Source organism: Choloepus didactylus, chromosome 5 (assembly GCF_015220235.1).
Source record: "Choloepus didactylus isolate mChoDid1 chromosome 5, mChoDid1.pri, whole genome shotgun sequence".
NCBI lineage: Eukaryota > Metazoa > Chordata > Mammalia > Pilosa > Megalonychidae > Choloepus > Choloepus didactylus.
The window spans coordinates 28,915,608-28,936,137 of record NC_051311.1 but is presented as its reverse complement, the minus strand read 5'-3'; the positions used below and the strand labels follow the sequence as shown (position 1 = coordinate 28,936,137).

The window sequence follows — 20,530 nt, the reverse complement described above, 5'->3', positions numbered from 1 at the left end:
CAATGGGGAAGCAATGGAGGGAGAGATGCTACTCCAGCTAGCAACCTCCTGTAGACAAATATCAATCCCACTACTGGTGTATTTGCATGCAAATGATTGTTAATTAAATGCATAGTCTGCTTCCTCATACATAACCCCCCCTCTCCAAAATAGGTACATGAAGAAAGCATTAGCTATGGTCATATAACCTGCCCTCTAATTATAACTTTACAATCCTTCCATTTAAAAATGGCCGTAATGGCTAGATAGACAAAGAGAAGGAAGCAAGAGTATAGCGGAAAGGTGGCAATATGTAGAAAAAAAGACTGTCAAAACAACTTCTAAGCTGTTATGGAAAATAGCACTAATGTTACTGTGATTCTTGGTCAATATTTTATAAAAAGCTGCCATCTCCTTGACTTGACAAAGGGGAAGTTATATTTTATCAGAATCTCACTCTATATTTAATATTCTTAGAAGTCCGTTAGAAAATAAATAAGAGTCTTCTATATATCATGGAGAAGTATCAGTAAATAACTCTTCTACATGGTTATAATCCACATAAAAATATTGAAAACTGTAGCACTGAGACGGCAGTTCAAGGTCTACATATACGCTCACTGCATTATGACGATCACTAATTTCAGATTGGGTACTTTTAGGGACAAGGGAAATAACCAGATACATGTGAAGTGGTCAAGTGTTTGACCACAAAGAGCGGTGAGGCCTGGGACAAAATGATCGCACGTGCCAAATCAAAGCGCTCATATTCAATCTTACAAAACACTATGCGGTCATATTTCCCACCCCCATTTTATCCATCTTCCATCAATAAAGTTGTGAAGTTACAGGGAAAAAGATTTAGAAGATGTGAGAACTAGACACCTTAAGCCCTCAGGTGAGATTCAATTTCTCATCTCAGACCCACTGCTTGAATTCACTTTTTGGTGTTCATAATTATCACCTTGTCTTTTACCAAAAGTAGAGGAAAGGGAAGGTTGCCTTTCTCACACTACATCTCGTTTCTGCCGTGCTATCCTAACAGGGGAGAGCTAATGTGAAGAGCACACTGAAAATTAATACGGGGAGAGGAGGGCTGTCCCTGGGCAGGTACCAGAGATACAAACAAGCACCAAAGGGAGTGAGGCTGAATTACCATCGCCAGTGCCGAGAGGGTCTCTGGGATCTAGCGGAGCAGACGGCCAGGTCTGGAGGGCGGCGGGCGCGGAAACCGGCTCCAGGGCTCTCAGACGGGCCCGCAGAAGGTACAGCGCACCCGGGGCGTCCTCTCCGGGGGGCGCCTCCTCGTCCGCGCCCGCTAGGAGCGCGGAGCCCCGACCCAGGCTCGGCGCCGGGGGTTTCTGAGCCGCGTAAGCGCTGAGAGCCGCGATCAGGTTCTGTTTGTCCAGACCGTTGTCCACCTTGGGGCTGAGCTCGTCAAGCTGGAGCTGGCTGAGAGTCTGCAGCCGAAGATCCTCGGGATAGCTTGCCCGGGACATGGGAGGATAAGTCAGAGCGGAACTACTGCCCTTGGACGTCTGCGCCACGTAGGTCAGGATGCTCTCTGGGAAGGGGCCATCACTCTGGAGGGGGCAGAAAACAACAAGACAAAAGGTGAATGGCCATAGTAAACCAAACTGCACTAAAAATGGTGTTTCGTCTCAATTTGGAAGGCCCTAAACAGCACCAGGCCATCTCTGAAACCAAAAATAGGCACTATAATTTTCATTCTATTGACTGACCAAGTTCCATATTTCATATTCGTTATTTGCATTGTGAGTGTTTCTGCGGGGTGTTTTTTTTTTGTTGTTGTTGTTTTTTTTTGTAACAGCTTTCAGATTTAATTCACATACCATAAAATTTGGATTTACCTATTCTGAACATTTTATCTAAATGGAATCATACAATATGTGGCTTTTTGTGTCTGGCTTTTTTCAGGAAGGTGAAGTTTTCAAAGTTAATTCATGTTTTAGCAGTCATCAGTATTTCATTCCTTTGCATAACCAAAAAAAAAAATCCATTTTATTAATATACCTGTTTATTCATTCCTCAGATGATGGAAACTTGAATTGTTTATACTTTGGGGTTTTTAAGAATAATGCTGCTGTGAACATTCATGTACAAGTTTTTGTGTGTGCGTATGTCTTCAGTTAATCTAGGATTGGAATTTCTGGATCAATCAATGCTTAATTTTTAACTCTATGTTTAATTTTTTGAGGAACTTCCAAACAGTTTTCCAACATGGCTGCACCATTTTACATTCCCTCCAGCAACATATGATGGTTCCAATTTCTCCAGATCCTCACCAACACTCATTATGGTCCATATATTTTATTATTGCCATGCTAATGGATGTGAAATGGTATCTTGCTGTGGTTTTGATTTGCTTTTCCTTAATGGCTTATGATCTTGGTTTTCTTCTCATATGCTTACTGACCATTTGCATGTCTTCTTTGGTGAGATATCTGTTAAATTCTTCTCCTGCACTGACAACAGTAACTCCAAAAGGCTGCTTCTGCCCATAATTGAATCTCTTCTCCAGCAACCTTCAGTAGAAGCGCCAAAGGCTTTGTCCGGGGGCCTTTATTTTACTCTGACTCCTTTGCTGATCATTTAAACCATTTTTATATTGTGTTCTTTTAACAGCAATATTCTGTACTAAAGAAGTAGCAAGAGACTCTCGTTTAATAATTATGTATGATATCATTTAATAATCCATGCCCTGGTCAACATGGTCTGTCAGTGAACCCTCAACCTATATTTTCTCCTACTTATTTTGTAATTTTCCCAAGAGTATACTTGTTCTCTTCACACTTTGTTTCTTCCATTAGACAAATCAAGGACCAGTTGTTGTTCTGACCTCTATTATAACTATAAAAATATTAGGAATATCAGTGTTCTAACCCTGACTATAGTGCCATCAAAATTTAATGGGCAAACATGGTAATTTTCAAATTTGAGACACTCAAAAAGGCTGCTCTGGAAACATACTCAAGCTCCCTTATTGATGTGGCATGGGTCCATGAACCATACATTTTTAAAATCTTGCCCATTCATATTTTCTACTTGCACCTCCCTTGGGATACATGATTAAGTTCAAGTCAATGGGGGTGTATGTCTTGAGATCTAGTTAAGGTGTGTAGCCATGACTGAATTTAAGACAAGTATTTCAAATTCCCAAGTCTTGCAATTTACAAAAATTTTGGGTTTGACACTGGGGACTGACAGCTTGACATGCTGAGCCCTCTGTCTGGGGCTTGCCCCTATGAAGCTTGTTACTGCCAAGGAGAAGCTAAACCTGCTTATAATTGTGCCTAAGACTCTCCTCCTGAGTGCCCCTTTGTTTCTCAGATGTGGCCCTCTCTCTCTAGCTAAGCCACCTAGGTGGGTGATCTCGCTGCCCTCCCCCCATGTGGGACCTGACTCCCAGGGGTATTAATCTCTCTGGCAGTGCAGGATATGACTCCTGGGGATGAATCTGGACCCAGCATCATGGGATGTGGGATTGAGAACATCTTCTTGATCAAAAGGGGGATGCAAAATAAAACGAAATAAAGCTTCAGTGGCTGAGAGATTTCAAATGGAGTTGACAGGTTACTCTGGAGGGCATTCTTACGCACTATATAGATAACACTTTTTAGGTTTTAATGTATTGGAATAGGTAGAAGCAAATACCTGAAACTACCAAACTCCAACCCAGTAGCCTTGACGCTTGAAGACAATTGTATAACAACGTAGATTACAAGGGGTGACAGTGTAATTGTGAGAACCTTGTGGATTGCACTCCCTTTATCCAGTATATGGATGGATGAATAGATAAATGGGGACAAAAACTAAGTGAAAGGTGGGGTGGGATGGGGGGGATGATTTGGGTGTTCTTTTTTATTTTTATTTTTTATTCTTGTTCTGATTCTTTCTGGTATAAGGAAAATGTTCAAAAATAGATTGGGATGATGAATGCACAACTGTGTGATGGTACTGTGAACAGTTGATTGCACACCATGGATGATTGTATGGTGTGTGAATATATCTCAATAAAACTGAATTAAAAAAAATGTTTGGGTTTGGCTTTCATGGAGAAATTTCAGAGTAATGAGCTGAAAGCCAGGAATTCAGAGCTTGATATGGGTTCTAGCTTCAACTATGTATGAACTAGGGCAAATCACCTGACATTTTGTGGCTCAATTTTCTTCTCAAAGAAGGCGAATGGAGATTATCTCTAAGGTTTATTTTTTATTTCCTAAAGTGATATGATTTTAGCTGCCATCAAAGTTGTTTAATTTTGTTCAAGTACTAACTGAAATCTGCTTTTCTTTTAGAATGAGAAAAAAGTAATATTTGTTAGCGAGACACAGAGAGATAAATATAAAATGCTCCCACAACAAAATGGCCCCTGAAGCAATTTCCCACAAATTGGGTGTAAGTGTCAATCTTAAGCTCAGCCTCAGCTTCCTTTCAGAAGAGCTGTCTCTGAACACCTGGTCAGGTCACAGTGCTGGGGGGCATGGATCCACATCCAAATGACTCACTGATGTGCCTGCGAGCATCTTTCCTCTCTTGGTGACAAGTATGATCTAACCTGGATCATCCATTCAAAGGGCCTTTAATTATAGTCAAGTTGGAGAGCTCCAATTAGAAGACAACCAGACTTAACACAATGCATTCCAAAATCATAGCAGGATGGGATCCATGCAGTAGACTGGGATAAACAATCTACTGTTGATTTGTTTATGCTCTGAACCAAATTAAGGCAAAAAGAAAAAAAAAAAAGAATATTTCAGTTAGTAGCACAAACAATAGCAATTGTAAAAATCCTAGAAAACATCGGTTTTCACAAGTCACGCTAGGTCTTCTACAAACTATTGCAGACACTGCAGTGTCATCAAGGGAGCCTACCACAGACTCAAGGACCTGGGAATTGGGAGAAAGGGCAGTGAGAAAAAGTATTCTCAAGGTTGCTTCCTCTTTTGAGGCTTCAATTCTCCAAAGAGAGAATAAGTAGCATGTATTGGACTCTGGAGCTAGGTCACCTGGGTTTGAATCCTCTGCTGCTGACAGGCTGTGTGACCTTTGCTTTGGCAAGTTATTTAACCTCTAAGTCATTTGTAAAATGGGGATAATAATAAGGCCTGGAACAGAAGAGTTAGTGGCTACTTCTACTACTATTATTACTGATATTATTTAATTTCCCTTCTCATACCCTTGCTTTCTTGAAAGCAGTCAGGAAATCCCTAGATGGAACTGAGGAGGAGCCATCCAATTGTATTTTTTTCTTCCACTTTCAACTCTGAGCTTAAAATTCTGTGTCTCAATTGTATAAAAATGTAGCTTATGAAGGGTGACAATGTGATTGGGAAAGCCATATGGACCACACTCCCCTTTGTCCAGTGTATGGATGGATGAGGAGAAAAATGGAGGCAAAAAAAAAAAAAAAAAAAAAAAAAAAAAAAAAAAAAAAGCACCCAGTGTTCTTTTTTACTTTAATTGTTCTTTTTCACTTTAATTTTTATTCTTATTTTTGTGTGTGTGTGATAATGAAAATGTTCAAAAATTAATTTTGGTGATAAATGTACAACTATATAATGCTACTGTGAATAATTGAATGTACGCTTTGTATCACTGCATGGTATGTGAATATATCTCAAAAAATATGAATTAAAAAAAAAATTTGATGTCTTACCTTCAAAACCCCTATTTTTGAGTTTTAATTCAACATACCTATAATATTGGGTTTCCTAAGACTATGTTGAATAATTTTTAAGACTGTAGTTGCCCAAACCTGGAAATTAGCAACCTAAAAGCATGAACATTTATCAATTTCCATCAGATGGTATGGACACTTCTTGTACATGAATTTGTGAAATTATGTGTCAGAGAAATCTAGTCTGGACCTTCTTGGAGTGGTCTACTTTGTATTCATGAAGCATCTGAGAACTGCTGTCAAAGTTTGCTGAAATTTAAACTACAATGATAGTCCTCTAGGCATATTCATCAACCCAGAGTGTTTCCAAATGCTAAGGGGTAGAAGCCATCTGCCCACACATTCCACAAGTGTAGATGAATGAAACAAGGGGCAAGAAGGCTGGTTTGGGTGGCTGGTTCAATCGCTGGTGGCACAAATCTGTGTAACCTATGTAGCGTTGGATGAGTCATCTAACCTCTTTGAGCTTCACTTTTACCAATTGCAAAACTGGTAAAAAAAATCCTTTTTTCTTTTAGCAGTTGTGAGAATTAGGGAAAGTATAGGTAAAAGTGCTTAGCTCAAAACACGGCACAGAAAAGGTATTCGCTAAAAGGCAGTTACTATCATCATCATCATCACCATCATCATCGTTGTGTGGTGTGCTAAGTCTGGGCTACATTCTACTCTGGAAGAGTGACTCAAACATGGTCCTGTACTCAAAGAGCTTGGAGACTAAAATGAGAGGGAAGACACGGACATTAACAACTGTAATTGAAAGTACACTCTTAGAGAGGTTCAGAAAAGTGATGCTGGGTTTGGAAGGCAGCCAGTGTATTCAGCTGGAGGAAATAAGAGCAGCTCCCTGGAGCCAGTTCACACATTCATCAAGCCAGGTGTGAACACACCCTGCAGTGCATCTCCTGCCAACAAAATAGTGAGATAAGGCATGGAGATGGCTCTCCACACTCCCCTCTTTCCCATGGCTGGGGTACAAAGCTAAACATTAGGCATCCTTCCTTTGACAAACATGTCTCTCATGGAAGTCCACCCATCCTGGTCTCAGATTCCATACTTAAGACTCACAGAAAGGGCTGGAGTTCCTCTGATTCCCACATGCCAGCAAATACTGTAAGACATTTTTCTACACACTGGTCACTCATGCTCACCAGACAATCTCTTGTACCAAGGATTCCAAAGAAATTAGAAAACACAAATTGGATCATCTTTTGACCATATAAAAAACATTTTCTCCAGTTATCTCACAGTCTGGAGGCAGTGTTGACAAGTACACTTTGATCAAGATGTGCTTGCTGCTGGCATGACAAAGCATGAAACAGCAGGGCATCCTCGGGCTTCCTAATGAGACAGCACCAACAATCACTGGAAGTGGCAAGATTTGGGAGCTCACCTCATGGGGGAGTCCTGAGCACCCCCAGACTCCAGCTCATTAATACAGAGTTGGGGTTATTTCACTGTGCACTTTTGCACTTGGATTGTAGAGGTTGAATCTGGTGACTTGTTCAGTGTTACTCTCTCCTTCCCTCCCTCTTCCCCACCCTCTCTCTCTGTCACAACACAGTGGAAAGGTGTCAGTGCTTAATGGTATTCACATTGTAAGTGACCCACAAAGGGAGGGAGGAAGTAGAGTGGGAATGTGGGGTGCAGGACATCATTCTTACTGACAGTGCTGTCACCAGTACAAAACACAATTTTTTTTTTTTTTTTTTTTTTTTTTTTTTGCATTCAGGGAAGCAGAGAAGCCTCACACTGGTTTATGTTGTGCTATCTTTGCAGTCAAGATATAGAGCTTTCAGTTAGAAAAATCAGTCCCCAAATAGTTTTTACAGAGTTTACAAAATCTATGAGGTTGCAAAGTATTAAGCGCTAAACTAAAGGATTGAGGAATCTTCTGGAACATTGACAGTAAAATGAGGTGTAGATGTTGAATTATGGATATCTGCAAATAAGACTACATTGTGCTAGTTTGGTATTTCTCTGAAGAGACAAATGATGACATGAAGCAAATTTTGTTTCTCTTCGGGGCCCTACTCTGTACACCAACTTTTTTTTTTTTATCTTCCATTATTTCCACTTTATTTTGTTCTCCTTCTGGTTTGCATTTTGGCCTAACTAGTAGCCACACGCTATAGTCCCATACCCAGCAAATAAAAAGTAAAGAAAATGGACTCAAGCAGAGAGTCTCGATACATTTTTCTATCCACCTCGAATAAGCAAAAGGCAAGAAGTTACAGATTATTCCACTATCAAAGCCAACTAGAGGGTAGCAGGGATAATTGCAACCAAGACTAATACTTACTAAGTGCTAATGTCAGTCTGTGTTCTTTTGTTGTATATGTTTTAGTTTATTTTAACACCCTTAGCAACCCTTTGATATAGACACTATTTCCCTCTTTTTACAGACAAGGAAACAAAGTCACTAAATGAGGACGTGTTGGACCTGTCCGGCTTTGGGCCTGTGTTCTCACCCCGTGCTATACTGCAGAAAGAAGCAAATGCATCCCTGCAGTCTGTCTGATAAAAAGCAGCTGAACTTGTGTTCAAATGAGTTTTAAGGATAGAACTTGGCCACCCCTGATTTACGGCTTAAAAAAAATAAACCTGAAAAAGCTGGATGAAAATTCCAGGATTATGATTTCAGCTCTGCTACCAATTAAGTGTTTGAAATTGAAAATTTCACTTCATCTCTCTTGGCCTCAGTTTCCCTACCTGCAAAATGAGAGGAATGAACTGAAGATCTTTAGGGATTTTGCCACTCTAATGTAACATGGGTCTATAGAAAGTACAATAAAACATTCGGTAACAAGCCTATTGCTTTGTTTTCCTTGTCCACTTTCTCAGCTCTGAAGGGTCCAGCTGGGAGAAGTCAACAATAGTCAGGAGGTCAGAGAATACTGAATACATGCCAATATGAGAAGTTAAAACAGAAACAAAGAAAGAGAACAGAGGGAGGCGGGGCAAGATGGCAGACTGGTGAGCTGTATGTTTTAGTTACTCCTCCAGGAAAGTAGGTAAAAAGCCAGGAACTGCGTGGACTGGACACCACAGAGCAATCTGTCTTTGGGCATACTTCATACAACACTCATGAAAACGTGGAACTGCTGAGATCAGCGAAATCTGTAAGTTTTTGCGGCCAGGGGACCTGCGCCCCTCCCTGCCAGGCTCAGTCCCGGGGGAGGAGGGGCTGTCAGCTCCAGGAAGGAGAAGGGAGAATTGCAGTGGCTGCTCTTACCGGAAACTCATTCTACTGATTCAAACTCCAACCATAGATAGACTGAGGCCAGACACCAGAGACTCTGAGAGCAGCCAGCCCAGCAGAGAGGAGACAGGCATAGAAAAAAAACAACACGAAAAACTCCAAAATAAAAGCAGAGGATTTTTGGAGTTCTGGTGAACACAGAAAGGGGAAGGGCAGAGATCAGGCCTTGAGGCGCATATGCAAATCCCGAAGCAAGGCTGATCTCTCTGCCCTGGGCACCTTTCCTTAATGGCCCTGGTTGCTTTGTCTATTAGCATTTCAATAACCCATTAGATCTCTGAGGAGGGCCGTTTTTTTTTTTTTTTTTTTTTTTTTTTTTTTTTTTTTTTTTTAAATCCTTTTTGCTTTTTCTAAAACAATTACTCTAAGAAGCTCAATACAGAAAGCTTCAAAGAATTGAAATTTGGGCACGTCAAGTCAAGAGCAGAACTAAGAGAGCTCTGAGACAAAAGGCAATAATCCAGTGGCTGAGAAAATTCACTAAACAACACAACTTCCCAAGAAAAGGGGGGTGTCCGCTCACAGCCACCATCCTGGTGGAAAGGAAACACTCCTGCCCATCGCCAGCCCCATAGCCCAGAGCTGCCCCAGTGCTTCAAATAACAGGCACACACCACAAAACTGGGCGTGGACATTAGCCTTCCCTGCAACCTCAGCTGAATGTCCCAGAGCTGGGAAGGGGGAGCAGTGTGAATTAACAGAGCCCCATTCAGCCATCATTTGAGCAGACTGGGAGCCTCCCAACACAGCCCAGCAGCCCAGAACTGCCCTGGGGGGACGGCACTCACCTGTGACATAGCACAGTCATCCCTCAACAGAGGACCCGGGGTGCACAGCCTGGAAGAGGGGCCCACTTGCAAGTCTCAGGAGCCATACGCCAATACCAAAGACTTGTGGGTCAGTGGCAGAGACAAACTGTGGCAGGACTGAACTGAAGGATTAGACTATTGCAGTAGCTTTAAAACTCTAGGATCATCAGGGAGATTTGATTGTTAGGGCCACCCCCCCTCCCCGACTGCCCAGAAACACGCCCCACATACAGGGCAGGCAACACCAACTACACACGCAAGCTTGGGACACCAATTGGGCCCCACAAGACTCACTCCCCCACTCACCAAAAAGGCTAAGCAGGGGAGATCTGGCTTGTGGAGAACAGGTGGCTCGTGGACGCCACCTGCTGGTTAGTTAGAGAAAGTGTACTCCACGAAGCTGTAGATCTGATAAATTAGAGATAAGGACTTCAACTGGTCTACAAACCCTAAAAGAACCCTATCAAGGTCAGCAAATGCCACGAGGCCAAAAACAACAGAAAATTATAAAGCATATGAAAAAAACCAGACGATATGGATAACCCAAGCCCAAGCACCCAAATCAAAAGACCAGAAGAGACACACCTAGAGCAGCTACTCAAAGAACTAAAGATGAACAATGAGACCCTAGTACGGGATATGAAGGAAATCAAGAAGACCCTAGAAGAGCATAAAGAAGACATTGCAAGACTAAATAAAAAAATGGATGATCTTATGGAAATTAAAGAAACTGTTGACCAAATTAAAAAGATTCTGGACACTCATAGTACAAGACTAGAGGAAGTTGAACAACGAATCAGTGACCTGGAAGATGACAGAATGGAAAATGAAAGCATAAAAGAAAGAATGGGGAAAAAAATTGAAAAAACTCGAAATGGACCTCAGGGATATGATAGATAATATGAAACGTCCGAATATAAGACTCATTGGTGTCCCAGAAGGGGAAGAAAAGGGTAAAGGTCTAGGAAGAGTATTCAAAGAAATTGTTGGGGAAAACTTCCCAAATCTTCTAAACAACATAAATACACAAATCATAAATGCTCAGCGAACTCCAATAGAATAAATCCAAAAAAACCCACTCCGAGACATATACTGATCACACTGTCAAACATAGAAGAGAAGGAGCAAGTTCTGAAAGCAGCAAGAGAAAAGCAATTCACCACATACAAAGGAAACAGCATAAGACTAAGTAGTGACTACTCAGCAGCCACCATGGAGGCGAGAAGGCAGTGGCACGATATATTTAAAATTCTGAGTGAGAGGAATTTCCAGCCAAGAATACTTTATCCAGCAAAGCTCTCCTTCAAATTTGAGGGAGAGCTTAAATTTTTCACAGACAAAGAAATGCTGAGAGAATTTGCTAACAAGAGACCTGCCCTACTGGAGATACTAAAGGGAGCCCTACAGACAGAGAAACAAAGACAGGACAGAGAGACTTGGAGAAAGGTTCAGTACTAAAGAGATTCGGTATGGGTACAATAAAGGATATTAATAGAGAGAGGGAAAAATATGGCAAACATAATCCAAAGGATAAGATGGCCGATTCAAGAAATGCCTTCACGGTTTTAACGTTGAATGTAAATGGATTAAACTCCCCAATTAAAAGATATAGATTCGCAGAATGGATCAAAAAAAATGAACCATCAATATGTTGCATACAAGAGACTCATCTTAGACACAGGGACACAAAGAAACTGAAAGTGAAAGGATGGAAAAAAATATTTCATGCAAGCTACAGCCAAAAGAAAGCAGGTGTAGCAATATTAATCTCAGATAAAATAGACTTCAAATGCAGGGATGTTTTGAGAGACAAAGAAGGCCACTACATACTAATAAAAGGGGCAATTCAGCAAGAAGAAATAACAATCGTAAATGTCTATGCACCCAATCAAGGTGCCACAAAATACATGAGAGAAACATTGGCAAAACTAAAGGAAGCAATTGATGTTTCCACAATAATTGTGGGAGACTTCAACACATCACTCTCTCCTATAGATAGATCAACCAGACAGAAGACCAATAAGGAAATTGAAAACCTAAACAATCTGATAAATGAATTAGATTTAACAGACATCTACAGGACATTACATCCCAAATCAACAGGATACACATACTTTTCTAGTGCTCACGGAACTTTCTCCAGAATAGATCATATGCTGGGACATAAAACAAGCCTCAATAAATTTAAAAAGATTGAAATTATTCAAAGCACATTCTCTGACCACAATGGAATACAATTAGAAGTCAATAACCATCAGAGACTTAGAAAATTCACAAATACCTGGAGGTTAAACAACACACTCCTAAACAATCAGTGGGTTAAAGAAGAAATAGCAAGAGAAATTGCTAAATATATAGAGACGAATGAAAATGAGAACACAACATACCAAAACCTATGGGATGCAGCAAAAGCAGTGCTAAGGGGGAAATTTATAGCACTAAACGCATATATTAAAAAGGAAGAAAGAGCCAAAATCAAAGAACTAATGGATCAACTGAAGAAGCTAGAAAATGAACAGCAAACCAATCCTAAACCAAGTACAAGAAAAGAAATAACAAGGATTAAAGCAGAAATAAATGACATAGAGAACAAAAAAAACAATAGAAAGGATAAATATCACCAAAAGTTGGTTCTTTGAGAAGATCAACAAGACTGACAAGCCCCTAGCTAGACTGACAAAATCAAAAAGAGAGAAGACCCATATAAACAAAATAATGAATGAAAAAGGTGACATAACTGCAGATCCTGAAGAAATTAAAAAAATTATAAGAGGATATTATGAACAACTGTATGGCAACAAACTGGATAATGTAGAAGAAATGGACAATTTCCTGGAAACATATGAACAACCTAGACTGACCAGAGAAGAAATAGAAGACCTCAACCAACCCATCACAAGCAAAGAGATCCAATCAGTCATCAAAAATCTTCCCACAAATAAATGCCCAGGGCCAGATGGCTTCACAGGGGAATTCTACCAAACTTTCCAGAAAGAACTGACACCAATCTTACTCAAACTCTTTCAAAACATTGAAAAAAATGGAACACTACCTAACTCATTTTATGAAGCTAACATCAATCTAATACCAAAACCAGGCAAAGATGCTACAAAAAAGGAAAACTACCGGCCAATCTCCCTAATGAATATAGATGCAAAAATCCTCAACAAAATACTTGCAAATCGAATCCAAAGACACATTAAAAAAATCATACACCATGACCAAGTGGGGTTTATTCCAGGCATGCAAGGATGGTTCAACATCAGAAAAACAATCAATGTATTACAACACATTAAAAACTCGAAAGGGAAAAATCAATTGATCATCTCAATAGATGCTGAAAAAGCATTTGACAAAATCCAACATCCCTTTTTGATAAAAACACTTCAAAAGGTAGGAATTGAAGGAAACTTCCTCAACATGATAAAGAGCATATATGAAAAACCCACAGCCAGCATAGTACTCAATGGTGAGAGACTGAAAGCCTTCCCTCTAAGATCAGGAACAAGACAAGGATGCCCGCTGTCACCACTGTTATTCAACATTGTGCTGGAAGTGCTAGCCAGGGCAATCCGGCAAGACAAAGAAATAAAAGGCATCCAAATTGGAAAAGAAGAAGTAAAACTGTCATTGTTTGCAGATGATATGATCTTATATCTAGAAAACCCTGGGAAATCAACGATACACCTACTAGAGCTAATAAACAAATTTAGCAAAGTAGCGGGATACAAGATTAATGCACATAAGTCAGTAATGTTTCTATATGCTAGAAATGAACAAACTGAAGAGACACTCAAGAAAAAGATACCATTTTCAATAGCAACTAAAAAAATCAAGTACCTAGGAATCAACTTAACCAAAGATGTAAAAGACCTATACAAAGAAAACTACATAACTCTACTAAAAGAAATAGAAGGGGACCTTAAAAGATGGAAAAATATTCCATGTTCATGGATAGGAAGGCTAAATGTCATTAAGATGTCAATTCTACCCAAACTCATCTACAGATTCAATGCAATCCCAATCAAAATTCCAACAACCTACTTTGCAGACTTGGAAAAGCTAGTTATCAAATTTATTTGGAAAGGGAAGATGCCTCGAATTGCTAAAGACACTTTAAAAAAGAAAAACGAAGTGGGAGGACTTACACTCCCTGACTTTGAAGCTTATTATAAAGCCACAGTTGCCAAAACAGCATGGTACTGGCACAAAGATAGACATATAGATCAATGGAATCGAATTGAGAATTCAGAGATAGACCCTCAGATCTATGGCCGACTGATCTTTGATAAGGCCCCCAAAGTCACCGAACTGAGCCATAATGGTCTTTTCAACAAATGGGGCTGGGAGAGTTGGATATCCATATCCAAAAGAATGAAAGAGGACCCCTACCTCACCCCCTACACAAAAATTAACTCAAAATGGACCAAAGATCTCAATATAAAAGAAAGTACCATTAAACTCCTAGAAGATAATGTAGGAAAACATCTTCAAGACCTTGTATTAGGAGGCCACTTCCTAGACTTTACACCCAAAGCACAAGCAACAAAAGAGAAAATAGATAAATGGGAACTCCTCAAGCTTAGAAGTTTCTGCACCTCAAAGGAATTTCTCAAAAAGGTAAAGAGGCAGCCAACTCAATGGGAAAAAATTTTTGGAAACCATGTATCTGACAAAAGACTGATATCTTGCATATACAAAGAAATCCTACAACTCAATGACAATAGTACAGACAGCCCAATTATAAAATGGGCAAAAGATATGAAAAGACAGTTCTCTGAAGAGGAAATACAAATGGCCAAGAAACACATGAAAAAATGTTCAGCTTCACTAGCTATTAGAGAGATGCAAATTAAGACCACAATGAGATACCATCTAACACCGGTTAGAATGGCTGCCATTAAACAAACAGGAAACTACAAATGCTGGAGGGGATGTGGAGAAATTGGAACTCTTATTCATTGTTGGTGGGACTGTATAATGGTTCAGCCACTCTGGAAGTCAGTCTGGCAGTTCCTTAGAAAACTAGAGATAGAGCTACCATTCGATCCAGCGATTGCACTTCTCGGGATATACCCGGAAGATCGGAAAGCAGTGACACGAACAGATATCTGCACGCCAATGTTCATAGCAGCATTATTCACAATTGCCAAGAGATGGAAACAACCCAAATGTCCATCAACAGATGAGTGGATAAATAAAATGTGGTATATACACACGATGGAATACTACGCGGCAGTAAGAAGGAACGATCTGGTGAAACATATGACAACATGGATGAACCTTGAAGACATAATGCTGAGCGAAATAAGCCAGGCACAAAAAGAGAAATATTATATGCTACCACTAATGTGAACTTTGAAAAATGTAAAACAAATGGTTTATAATGTAGAATGTAGGGGAACTAGCAGTAGAGAGCAATTAAGGAAGGGGGAACAATAATCCAAGAAGAACAGATAAGCTATTTAACGTTCTGGGGATGCCCAGAAATGACTATGGTCTGTTAATTTCTGATGGATGTAGTAGGAACAAGTTCACTGAAATGTTGCTATAGTATGTAACTTTCTTGGGGTAAAGTAGGAACATGTTGGAAGTTAAGCAGTTATCTTAGGTTAGTTGTCTTTTTCTTACTCCCTTGCTATGGTCTCTTTGAAATGTTCTTTTATTGTATGTTTGTTTTCTTTTTAACTTTTTTTTTCATACAGTTGATTTGAAAAAAGAAGGGAAAGTTAAAAAAAAAAAAAAAAAGAAAAAAGACAAACAAGGAAAAAAAAAAAAAAAAAAAAAGATGTAGTGCCCCCTTGAGGAGCCTGTGGAGAATGCAGGGGTATTCGCCTACCCCACCTCCATGGTTGCTAACATGACCACAGACATAGGGGACTGGTGGTTTGATGGGTTGAGCCCTCTACCATAAGTTTTACCCTTGGGAAGACGGTTGCTGCAAAGGAGAGGCTAGGCCTCCCTGTATTTGTGCCTAAGAGTCTCCTCCTGAATGCCTCTTTGTTGCTCAGATGTGGCCCTCTCTCTCTGGCTAAGCCAACTTGAAAGGTGAAATCACTGCCCTCCCCCCTACGTGGGATCAGACACCCAGGGAAGTGAATCTCCCTGGCAACGTGGAATATGACTCCTGGGGAGGAATGTAGACCCGGCATCGTGGGATGGAGAACATCTTCTTGACCAAAAGGGGGATGTGAAAGGAAATGAAATAAGCTTCAGTGGCAGAGAGATTCCAAAACGAGCCGAGAGATCACTCTGGTGGGCACTCTTACGCACACTTTAGACAACCTTTTTTAGGTTCTAAAGAATTGGGGTAGCTGGTGGTGGATACCTGAAACTATTAAACTACAACCCAGAACCCATGAATCTCGAAGACAGTTGTATAAAAATGTAGCTTATGAGGGGTGACAGTGGGATTGGGAATGCCATAAGGACCAAACTCCACTTTGTCTAGTTTATGGATGGATGTGTAGAAAAGTAGGGGAAGCAAACAAACAGACAAAGGTACCCAGTGTTCTTTTTTACTTCAATTGCTCTTTTTCACTCTAATTATTATTCTTGTTATTTTTGTGTGTGTGCTAATGAAGGTGTCAGGGATTGATTTAGGTGATGAATGTACAACTATGTAATGGTACTGTAAACAATCGAAAGTACAATTTGTTTTGTATGACTGCGTGGTATGTGAATATATCTCAATAAAATGATGATTAAAAAAAAAAAAAGAAAAAAAAAAAAAGAAAGAGAACAGAGACAATGTCTTCTGCCCACAAAGAACTCAAAACTAAAGAAAAATATGACAGAGATTTGGCTTCCCACAGTGCTTTGTTCTTGCTTAATTTATATAACTGTCTCTTGGCTTAGAAAGTCAACTATGGGAGAGCAAGGGCTATGTGCGATTATGTAGCTGCAGAGTCTACCGCAGTGCCTGGCAGAAGGCAGAAGTGCAACTCACTGCCCAGGGAGGACCCAGGACAGAACACTGAGAAGGGAACAGAAATTGGGTCTGGGGTAGAAACTTAGTTATCATATTGCAAATATTTTTATCCCCAGCATTTTAGCATCTGTCACACCTTAGGCACTCAGTCTGCTTAATGAGTGAATGCACAAATGAACAATAAAGTAAGTTGATTTGCATGTTGAATCACCCAGGATTGTTTGATGTTTCCTAGAGTAGTTCTGAGAACCTTTGGCCTTTGGAAAGGGAATGGGGCTGCTACTGCAAGTGGGATTTTATGTAACTTTAAGTGTTGAATAGAGGGAAAGGTTGAATGATCACCTGGCAGGAGAAATCACAAGTGAAATTAATAATAAAAGGCCCAGCATTTATTAATCCCTCATTATGACTTACTCCCTTTTTACTGTTGTGTATATTAAGAATGACACATTCTTACCGAACGCTGACAATGGCTCTAACATCAAAACTGGCTTCTCACCAAAGGTCAGTGAAAAGAATTGCACAAGCAGGCACAGTTTTGACCAAATGATTATCATGGATGTAGAATATACAAAATATGGTGGGCCATGGTCCTCACAGCTCTGTGTCTTTGCATTTGCTGTTCCCAGTGGCATAGCTAAGTACATGGCAGGGGAAACCCATGTCCCCAACACAATCTCCTAAGGTAGCACCTCTTCAGGACTAAAGAAACAGGGATAAGATAGGCTTGTTGGTGAACACTGGGGTTGTTTCCAGTTGGGACTTTTAGGAATAATGATGTACAAATCTTATGAACATATATTTGTTTCTTTCTCTTGGGTAAATACCCAAGAATGGAATTGCTGGGCCACAGGTTAATTGCATATTTAATTTTAAAGAAACTGCCAAATAATGATTGTAACAATATGTGCCCACTAATTTGAGAATGTCTATTACTCTATATCCTCACCAAGAGTTGTTGTCATTTTTTTTAAAAAAATTTAGCCATTCTAATGGAATGAAATGGTTATTCTTTTTAGTTTTACTTTGCATTTCCATGATTAATAATGATGTTGAGCACTTTTTATGCACTTATTAGCCTTTGTTTATCTTTTTTATAAAGTATCTGTTCAAAATCTTTATACATTTTGTATTGGGTTGCTCGTCTTTTCTCTCTTTCAGCTTTATTGAGGTACAATTGACATACAATAAATAGTACACATTTGTTTTGATGTATGTATATATGTATGAAGCTATCACCACAATCAAGTTAATGAACATATCTCTCACCTTAAAAGTTTTCTCACACCCCTTTGTAATCCTCCCCTCCTACTCATCCTCACTCCCACATCCACAGGCAACTACTAATCTGCTTTCTATCACTACACAGTTTTCATTTTCTAGAATTTTATAAAATAGAATTATATAGTATGTTCTCTTTTGTGTGTGTGTGTGTCTTTCACTCAGCATAATTACTTTAGGACTCATCTATGTTGGTTCATTTTTATTGCTATGTAGCGTTCCATTTTATGGACCAACACAATTTGTTCATCTATTACCTTGTTGTTGGATATTTGGATTGTTTCCAGTTTTTGGCAATTTCTACTGAAGTTGTTATGAAGATTTGCGTACACATCTTTGAATGGGCAGATGCTCAATTTCTCTTGGGTAGGAGTGGAATGGCTAGATAGTAGGGCAGGTATATGTTTAACCTTTTAAGAAACTGTCAAAATGTTTTCAAAGTAATGTTTTCCACCAGTAATGTATGAGAGCTCCAGTTCCTCCACCTCCTCACCAACACTTGATACGGTCAGCCTTTTTACATGTTAGCCCTTCTAATAGGTGTGAAGTGGTACCTCATTGTATTTTTAATTTGCATTTCCCTAATGAACAAAGATGTTGAACATTTCACAAAAGCTTATGTCTATCTGTTTATCATCTTTGGTGAAGTGTCTGTTCAGATCTTTTGCCAATTTTTTTTATTTGGTTGTCATTTTTAATAAGTTTTGAGAGTAGTTTATACATTCTGGAGAGAAGTCCTTTATCAGGTGTATTATTTGCAAATGTTTTCTCAGACTATGATATGGCCTTTCCTTTCTCAACCTGTATTTTGAAGAAGAGAAGTACAGGTCTTCAATAGACAGATTCTCTCTATTTTTGTCTGTGTGAGAATCCTATTTCACCTCCAGTTTTCAAGTATATGGGGTTTTCAGTCAACCATTTTTTTCTTTCAGCATTTTAAAGATGTTGTTCCATTGTCATCTGGCCTCCAGATGAGAAGTAAGACTTCATTTTTATGATTGTTCCTCCAAATATAAAAATATGTTTATTTTTCCCTCAGGCTGCTTTTAAGATTTTCTATTTATCTTTGGTTTTCACCAGTTTGATTATGATACACCTAGATTTGGTTTTCTTTGGATTTATGATGATCACTGAGCCTCTTGGATCATTGTTTTGATGTGTCTTATCAATTTTGGAAAAATTGCAGCCATTATTTCTTGAAATAATTCTGCCTCATTCTCATTCTCTCTATTTCTTTTCTTTTTAGGACTCTAACTGCTCATATATTAGACTGTGTAATATTGTCCCCCAAAATCTTCCATTTTGGAACTCCTTTTGTGCTCTTTATGTTTTGCTTTGGATAATTTCCATTGACCTGTCTTCAAATTCAATAATCCTTCCTCTACTGTGAAGAGTCTATAATTAAACCCATCGAATGAATTATTTATTTCTAATCTTACAGTTTTCATTTCTAGTATTTCCAGTTGGTTCTCTTTACCATTTCCATCTCTCAGTTGAAATTTTCCATTTGCTCATTTATGTTTTTCACATCCCCCACTAATCCTTTGACATATTTCCCTTTATTATAACTTCCCTTTCTAATAATTCCAACAGTAGAGGCATATGAGCCTTCTTTTATTGACACTTTCTTCTCTTGACCATGAGTCACATTTTCTTGATTCTTTAGGCATCTCCTAATTTTTTTATAGTATGCTGGAAATTTTGTTTTAAACAGTAATAAACAATGAAGTAAACAGTATTTATCCCTAGAAAATGGTATGTCCCTTCTTCTATCAGTCTGCTAATGTGGGGGCTCTCAATCTAATCTGTAGTTTAAATGGGAGCGGATCTTGTTGCAGAGTCAGTCAGATTCAGTCATTACTGGCTACAGTTATTTTGAGGGCAGGTTTGGGACTTTTTTACAACAGGGCTTAGATTTAAGCTCTAGTGAGACCCTGGAGATCTCTTTATATTTTGCAGCCAGCTGCCACTTTTCTGAACCATGAAAGATATCTCTCTGCTTTATATCCCAGGTGCCAATCTGTGATTGCTGAAGGGTTCTTTTCCCTCTCTAGTCTCACCATGGCTTGCTTTTTTTTTTGTCAAAATTCATTTTTATTAATAGAAAATAAACACTTAGCCTAGTTTCAAAGTTGTTATACTTGAAGTTGCTAATTTAAAAAATGAATTGAAAATAATCATTTAATAATCCTGTTTTGACTAAGACAATGAAACTGTGGCTTAAAAAAAAAAGGATTCAGCATCATCTGCTCATAAGTCTTTCAAATTTGTTCTTAAAGTTTCTGGAACTTTCCTGTCTGAAAGCGCAGGAATTGCTGAGCTTCATGAGAAAGCCTCTCTGGGACAACCAATGCGAAGTTAAGCAATCATCATAAAAGGAATCAGTGTACATTTAGCATGATAACTTGGACTATACAACAATCCCCTCCCCTCCACTTTAATTCAGAAGAACCATGCTTCTAAGCACTGAGGTGTGAATAGTCAAAGACTGTAATTTGCCAATTGGAAAGAATTGGTCTTTCCAGCTAATAACAGTAAATCTCTGGCACAGAAGCTATTGGTCCTTCAAG

At 39.2% G+C, this 20,530-nt stretch overlaps 1 protein-coding gene across 1 annotated transcript in view; it reads right to left on the bottom strand.

Annotated features, from left to right (window-relative positions):
* Positions 1–20,530, bottom strand: part of PTPRN2 (protein tyrosine phosphatase receptor type N2) — a 1,313,563-nt gene that overhangs the window by 759,494 nt on the left and 533,539 nt on the right. Inside the window, exon 6 of the mRNA XM_037835719.1 lies at positions 1,136–1,562. Coding sequence (XP_037691647.1) covers positions 1,136–1,562 — 427 coding nt within the window. The remainder of the gene's footprint in view (positions 1–1,135; positions 1,563–20,530) is intronic.